The 8,209-nt window shown below is 34.1% G+C and overlaps 1 protein-coding gene and 1 non-coding gene across 2 annotated transcripts; one reads left to right on the forward strand and one right to left on the reverse strand.

The window, feature by feature from the left end:
• Window positions 1-574: 574 nt before the first annotated feature.
• Window positions 575-656, reverse strand: TRNAS-CGA. The gene has a single exon. It is a non-coding gene; the product is annotated as a tRNA-Ser (tRNA).
• Window positions 657-1,373: 717 nt separating this feature from the next.
• On the forward strand, window positions 1,374-3,466 carry LOC106322778 (transcription initiation factor TFIID subunit 15b-like). The gene is made up of 6 exons (XM_013760915.1): window positions 1,374-1,638; window positions 1,713-1,803; window positions 1,924-2,515; window positions 2,651-2,801; window positions 2,890-2,968; window positions 3,121-3,466. The coding sequence occupies exons 1-6, from the start codon at window positions 1,467-1,469 to the stop codon at window positions 3,242-3,244; spliced, it is 1,209 nt and encodes a 402-aa protein (XP_013616369.1). The 5' UTR covers window positions 1,374-1,466; the 3' UTR covers window positions 3,245-3,466.
• Window positions 3,467-8,209: the final 4,743 nt, after the last annotated feature.

An 8,209-nucleotide genomic window follows, 5' to 3' on the forward strand; every position in this document is an offset into this window, starting at 1 on the left:
TGAGATCGTCTTGTTTGCGAGCTGAGGTTGAACAAGCTGAGATCGTCTGAGCTAGGATCAGGAATGCCTTGAGCTGAAGCTGATCGGGAACAGATTGCAAACAAGGATCGTGATGTAAGGTTTCGTGATCGGGATTAGGATGGTTCGCCAGTAAGGATGTTCGCCGATTAGGGTTAGGGTTTTGGGCGGTTTGTTTTAGCTTAGGGATTTAGATTCTATCGTGCTGATAACGTGTTGTGAAATTAGAGAATAGAATCTATGTTTCTGTATTATTCATAAACATAAGGAACCCTTTATATATAGGGAATAACACCGTCATAGAATAATGGAAAGACTAAAGAAAGGAAATACAAATATGGAAAGAGTACAAATCATATAATCTAATAAGGAAAATGCAAGATGTCGATTCTCTCTCTCTCCTCACGGTCGTCTCTCTCTCTAGCATTGGGCCGGTTATAGACATCCACAATATTATTTATGATAGTAGGATATTTTTCACATTCCACTTGTCAGTAGAGTAGGGACAAAAACGTGTGTCCTTAAGAAATAGAAGAAAACTGAATAAAAAATCAGACGTCGACAGCAGGATTCAAACCTGCGCGGGCAAAGCCCAATTGATTTCGAGTCAATCTCCTTAACCACTCGGACATATCGACAATTTGTTTACAGTTAAACACAAAACTAATACAACACAAAATAAACGACTTCCTTATAGAAAAAAAATCCAGTGTAAATTGGTCAGTGCCAATCTTCTTACTGTGGACTTATCTTCGAAGAATTCTTTACAATCATCAATTATAGAGTATTCCACACTTGGATTGGTTTGCACGTAGCAGTTGTAGATGAGCTATTTCTCTAGAGCTATGGCAACAACCAGTAAAGCCCTTTTCTCAATGGAGCTAGCAGCGATGAACATCCAAGATGCTTTAGCTAAGGCGAGCTTGGCAAGTGGAGGGAAGCTCGTAGTCCTCTCTAGCTTTGACTCCTTTCTTTCTGAATCTGGTCGACCTTCTTCATGGCTGCTCAACAAGGCAATGATCCAACTCCTCTCCTTTCTCACAAGGCATCACTCTCATTTCCTTGTTTCAATCTTTCCTTTTCTAAGCTTAATCACCGACGGCGGAAGCGTTCTTGAAAGAACTGATAAGTCACTTACAAAAAAAAGACTGGTCCTGACTCTGCTCCGCGCTCAGGTTGAAAACCTCTTGGGACTCAAATTCAGTTGTCTCAACCATAAGCCATATTAAAACTAAAAAAATAATATTGGGCTGGGCCAATAAGGTTACATGCCTATGGGCCATTTAGACGGTGTCGTTTTGAGTCATAGAAAAGAACGTTCAGTTGGTTTTACAAACCGGTCGGCAAAGATGAGATTTTAAGACAATTAAAAGAGACAAAACTGTTTCTTAAGAAGCTGACAGTTAGCAAAAGAGTTTTGGTCTGTCGTGTATCGCAAACCCTAGGTCATGTCTGGTATGTACAATCAAGACGGCGGCGGAGGTGCGCCTATCCCGTCCTACGGAGGAGGTGGAGGTTATGGCGGCGGTGATGCTGGATATGGAGGACGCGGTTCCTCCGGCGGAGGTGGATACGGCGGACGCGGTGGTTACAGCGGCGGAGGCGGAAGAGGCAATCGAGGTTTGTGACTCTGATTGCTCCAGATCTGAATTTTCCGTGAATGATTTGTCCTTGAATGTTTTGATTCGATTCAGGCGGCGGCGGTGGATATCAAGGAGGTGATCGCGGTGGTAGAGGAGGTGGTGGTGGCGGCAGAGATGGTGATTGGCGTTGCCCTAACCCTAGGTAATGATTTCACTAATCTCTTAATCTTTTAGTTTATTTAGGATCCCATTGTGTAATGAAATTAGATTGTCTGCTGGCTTCCTTGTTGTTTACTTTATCCTCGGAACTGTTTGTATATAGCTGTGGGAACGTGAACTTTGCAAGAAGAGTTGAATGTAACAAGTGTGGTGCACCTGCTCCATCTGGTACTGGTGACCGGGGAGGTGGTGGGTATAGCCGAGGTGGAGGTGGTCGTGATAGTGGTAGGAGCTATGAGAGTAGTAGATATGATGGTGGCAGTAGGAGCAGTGGTGGTGGTGGCTCTTATGGTAGTTACAATCAACATAGAGATAGGGATAATGGTTCTTATGGTCAGGGTCCTACACCTCCTCCCTTGGCACCTATTCCATCTTATGATGGTTCTGGGAGTTACCCTCCACCACCTTCCGGGTATGGTATGGAAGCAGTTCCCCCTCCTTCAAGCTATGCTGGTGGACCCCCATCATATGGTGGTCCCACAAGGGGTTATGGTGGTAGAGGTGGTGGCTACGATGGTGGTAGCGCTCCTCGAGGCCAGGAAGCTAGTGATGGAGGAGATGCAGCCGCTGAAAAAGTCAAGCAGTGTGATGAAAATTGTGATGAGACTTGTGATAATGCCAGAATATACATCTCTAATTTACCCCCGGATGTGACTGTTGATGAACTCAAGGATCTCTTTGGTGGCATTGGCCAAGTAATAACACTGGTCTTTTTTTACTTCTGTTGTGTTTTTAACTTATGTGAATGAGCTTTCTCCCTTGACATGGATTCTTGTTTCTTTATTTGTTTATTGGTGTGCTGATTTGAAAGTGCACTTTCTGTTGGATAGGTTGGAAGAATCAAGCAGAAGCGGGGTTACAAAGATCAGTGGCCTTATAACATCAAGATTTACACTGATGACAAGGGAAAAAATAAAGGTGACGCCTGCTTAGCGTATGAAGATCCTAGCGCCGCACACTCTGCAGGCGGCTTTTTCAACAGTATGTACCAGTACCATGGAATTGCAGTCTTGTTTATTGAATTATTTAAAAAGTTCTATTTGATGAAGGATGGTGGATTGTTTTGTAGATTATGAAATGAGGGGGAACAAGATTGGTGTAACGATGGCAGAGAAGTCTGCGCCCAAAGCTCCTGCTTTTGATCAGAGGTAGCTTTCTTGATTCTTTATTAGTACTTTCCCATCTTTAGTCACCACTACTACATCTTGTAGGTTGTTGTCACTTTTATATTCAGCAGTAACCTGGTTTTTTTTATTCGTTGGTAATTATGTGTTCCTTGCAAAACTTGTAAATGGTGCAGAGGCGGTGGTAGAGGAGGAGGAGGAGGAGGAGGTGGCTATGGTGGGGGAGACAGAAGAAGGGATAACTATGGGTCAGGACCAGACAGAAACCACCATGGGGGAAACAGGTCTCGTCCATATTGAGAGAAAGAGAAGAATCAATGAAGCAGATGTTATTTGTTCTAAGAGTTGTGTGTTCTATGAATTATCAATATATTGGAGATACCAAACAAAAATGTAGCTGGACATGTCTGATACCTCCTCTATTTTTTCTTAGGTAGGGTTCACTCGAAATATCTATCATTTGTTGGAGAATATTATTGTGTGAATATGTAAGAGATACAAAAATATCAAACCAGTTTCGGATGTTTGCCGTCTACATAAACATTCTGTTTGAAGTAAAGGGGCTCCTTCTCAGCTATCTTGGAATCCTTCTCAATTAGACAAAGATCTCGGTTCTCTTTACCTGTTCAATCTCGTAAGCAAGAGCCTTGAACTGAAAGTTAAAGAGTTAAGAGACGAGATATACAAACCTTTAACAATCTAGTTAATTCGGACAGTTTTAAATGTGTAAAATTCAATTTTCGAACGACATTATTTCACCAATCATGTGTTCTTGACATCAAACTGGCTTTACAAGCCATTTCTCTCATTCTACCGATTTTCTTTCTCACTTTCTACTTGAATTCCACACATTTTGAACTGTTAGTCATTCATTTACTATCGTTTACATCACATTTCGAAAAGAAAAAAAAAATTCAATAAATATGATCTATCCATCCCTTTAACCAAATAGTAAACCTTACCTTTACCGTTAGTTTCCATCTCGTTTACACAAGCTCAACGAATCCGGGAATGAAGGCGGAGATACACATAAAAGCAAGAAGAAGCCATGGAACTCAGGATGGATGGCGCCATTTATATACAAACGTATGTATACTAATTGACTGAGTTATGGCGCTATCCCTCCTGAGCTTTGGAGCTACTTCTCTACTATTCCAGCTGAGATTTATATGCATATGTATCTTCCTCTACATGTGTTTTGATGTTATATGTACATACACATATTCATAAATAAGTAATTTTAGAGAGGAGCTTGTATCACATTGCTGTATTTATAGTCTGAAGGTCCCCAGTAGTACAACAACAGTTATACAATATCAGCACTTTGAATGCATTCCCATACCCACATAAATGTTTTTTTGTTTGTTTTACTAGTAAAAAATAGGAAGCTATAAGAGAATATATAATTGATATATGCATTATTTATAGGACGAATTACGAATGGTGGAGAGCGTACCACTGGTTAACATATCCCCTATATATTATTAGTGAAACATTACAATTTCTTTTTGTACACACGTGTCATCACTATGATGATTCTTAGAATTATTAGAGAAATATGTTAGTCCATCTAATTATATAATAAACTTTTTATTAAACTAACCATAAATTTATTATTAATGTCATTTATTATTTCATTAAATAAAGATTACGGAATTGCCTAATGTGGCTAAAGTATATATGACAATTAATAATTTTGAATAATAAAGATCTGATAAAAAAATGTATCTTCTATCAAATTTGTATAATTTAAAACTATTAAAATAATTTAAAAAAAATCACAATAACCATATTATAATGTATATGTTATATTTTGAATTTTAAAAAATGACTATAAACTACTAAAACTGTTAAAAGTCTCACATTCAAATTTTGCGATCCATGGTTTAAAATTTTTGTTATGAAAAAATACAAATGATTACAAAATCATATAAATAAAAGTATAATTTAATTAATCATTAAGATTTAAAATATATATGTATATATATCATTTCAAATTAAACTATAAACCATATTAAATATTTTAATTTCAAAATTTACTTTGAATAATTTTTTTGATAAAAGTTTTGAACTAACATTGATTAATTTTTTTAAATTATAAATTACTAAAATTATTAATCCTACAATGAAAATTTTGTTATCAATAATTTAAAGTTTTTGCTATTAAAGATACACATGATAAAAAAAACATATGAGTAGAAATCTTCATTTAATAGACATTAATATTAAAAATATACTATGTATGTTAATATCATTTAAATTTAATTACATATTCTATCAAATTTTTTTAAAAAATTGTTTGGATTAATAAAATTGATTTATACGTTCGCACCAATTTAATTATATATGTAATAGTTACTGACTTTTAATTATTCAATATATATTTATTATTTCATAATATGTAAGAACATATAATACATAAAATAATTTATATATATAATGTTTATCCCGCGCAAGGCGCGGATCTAAATCTAGTATATATTATAGTATAAGATTTGTCTCCATTTTGTTAAAATTACATATAATAAATGTTTTTTTTTGAAACTAGATATAATTAATGTTGAGTTATAGATTAGTGTTGGACCTCACTACACTTTGTCGGACTATATTTATGAAATGTTATTTATAAATGAAATATGCCTAGATATATAATGCAGTGTAACCGATTAGAATTATACTGTATTGACTAGTATTATATTACCGGGTTTTGGGTAGCAAAACTTTTAATTTCTCCATGGCGCAAACTTTACTCAGCATGGGCACGAGTCTCCTACGGTTAGACAAGAAAATGAGACTAAAGTAAATGCAAAACCCATAATATATAAAATGTTAAAGATTAAAGGGAGTGATGCATTCAATATTGGACGTAAGGTTCCACCTAATTCTCTTTCATTTCAGAATATTTATTTTTATGACAATTGAGTACTGTTATAATTTATACCTTACAAGTAATATTGATATGTCCAGAAGGAAAAATAATTATATCTCCATTTTATTATCCGACCCGTTTCATACTTTCTACTAATTTAAATAATACTGTTTTCACCTATATTATTTTATGTATTTTAGATTAATTACGGTCAATGAAATGAGAATTGAAAATTGTATTACTGTTGGTTGTCAAGTGTGTTAATACTGTTTTCACCTATATTGTTTTATGTATTTTAGATGAATTACGTTCAATGAAATCAGAATTGAAAAGAGGATATTGAAAATTGTATTACTGTTGGTTCTTTACTGTCAAGTGTGTTAATGTGGAAAGATACATGCATGATTATCTATCTTATTAAAACAGAAGTACACTTATATAATAACCCTATAAGTTACACAATATTTACAGTCAAATGCCATTGAGAATTAAATTTATCTCTACTTAAAAATTCTTGTCTTTTCCACATTTCAATTATTTTCCTTATCTAACACCAACAAACTACAAATAAGGAAACCTATTTTTAATAACTCAAACGTGATTCCCACCCTAAAACAACGGAATTGCATCGCATTATTGACATGTTGATCAAGATTTATACAAAATCTTTGATTTACTCAATAAACACCTAAACTTGGGGAACAAGCACAAGATATTATCATTTCCTATTTCAAATCATAACAATTAAGATTTTTAACATCATTTCGAAAACAAGAAACATAATAAAAACAAAATATTCTTTTCATTAACCTCTTTTTAATAACTCAAACGTGATTCCCACCCTAAAAAAACGGAATTGCATCGCATTATTGACATGTTGATCAAGATTTATACAAAATCTTTGATTTACTCAATAAACACCTAAACTTGGGGAACAAGCACAAGATATTATCATTTCCTATTTCAAATCATAACAATTAAGATTTTTAACATCATTTCGAAAACAAGAAACATAATAAAAACAAAATATTCTTTTCATTAACCTCTTTTTAATAACTCAAACGTGATTCCCACCCTAAAAAAACGGAATTGCATCGCATTATTGACATGTTGATCAAGATTTATACAAAATCTTTGATTTACTCAATAAACACCTAAACTTGGGGAACAAGCACAAGATATTATCATTTCCTATTTCAAATCATAACAATTAAGATTTTTAGCATCATTTCGAAAACAAGAAACAGAATAAAAACAAAATATTCTTTTCATTAACCTCTTTTTAATAACTCAAACGTGATTCCCACCCTAAAAAAACGGAATTGCATCGCATTATTGACATGTTGATCAAGATTTATACAAAATCTTTGATTTACTCAATAAACACCTAAACTTGGGGAACAAGCACAAGATATTATCATTTCCTATTTCAAATCATAACAATTAAGATTTTTAGCATCATTTCGAAAACAAGAAACAGAATAAAAACAAAATATTCTTTTCATTAACCTCTTTTTAATAACTCAAACGTGATTCCCACCCTAAAAAAACGGAATTGCATCGCATTATTGACATGTTGATCAAGATTTATACAAAATCTTTGATTTACTCAATAAACACCTAAACTTGGGGAACAAGCACAAGATATTATCATTTCCTATTTCAAATCATAACAATTAAGATTTTTAGCATCATTTCGAAAACAAGAAACAGAATAAAAACAAAATATTCTTTTCATTAACCTCTTTTTAATAACTCAAACGTGATTCCCACCCTAAAAAAACGGAATTGCATCGCATTATTGACATGTTGATCAAGATTTATACAAAATCTTTGATTTACTCAATAAACACCTAAACTTGGGGAACAAGCACAAGATATTATCATTTCCTATTTCAAATCATAACAAACTATGGCTGAGGCTTTGGATTTCAAAGAGAAGTAGAATATTTAGCTTAGCAAATATTTTACTTACTTATTTTTTTATTCAAATAATTAATTTGTTTCTTTTACTTAATAAATGAACTCAGGCTCAAAAATATGGACCTTCCTCTAGCTGGGAATGAACAGAATGACCCGAAAAAGGATCTTCTCAAAGTTGCTGATGATTGGGATGATGTTGGTATCATTTTGATTTCTGAGTTACAGGAAACTTCTGAGGTTTGTTTGTAAAAGTTCAAACTTATAACTAATATTAATTATGCGGCATAATTTTTTCACATTTTGATCTCATGTAACCTATTTGATACAACTAATTGTAGCTGGAGAACGTTAAGATCGTGTGTTCAGTGGAAGCAGTAGATACTGATTGGGCGTTGTACTATTTTGGATGTAAGGGTTGTGGCAAGCTTGTTACTAGGATCAGAAGGTCTGTGTCTGGCAAGCTTGCTAAACCT

Source organism: Brassica oleracea, chromosome C2, assembly GCF_000695525.1.
Source record: "Brassica oleracea var. oleracea cultivar TO1000 chromosome C2, BOL, whole genome shotgun sequence".
In the NCBI taxonomy this organism is placed as follows: domain Eukaryota; kingdom Viridiplantae; phylum Streptophyta; class Magnoliopsida; order Brassicales; family Brassicaceae; genus Brassica; species Brassica oleracea.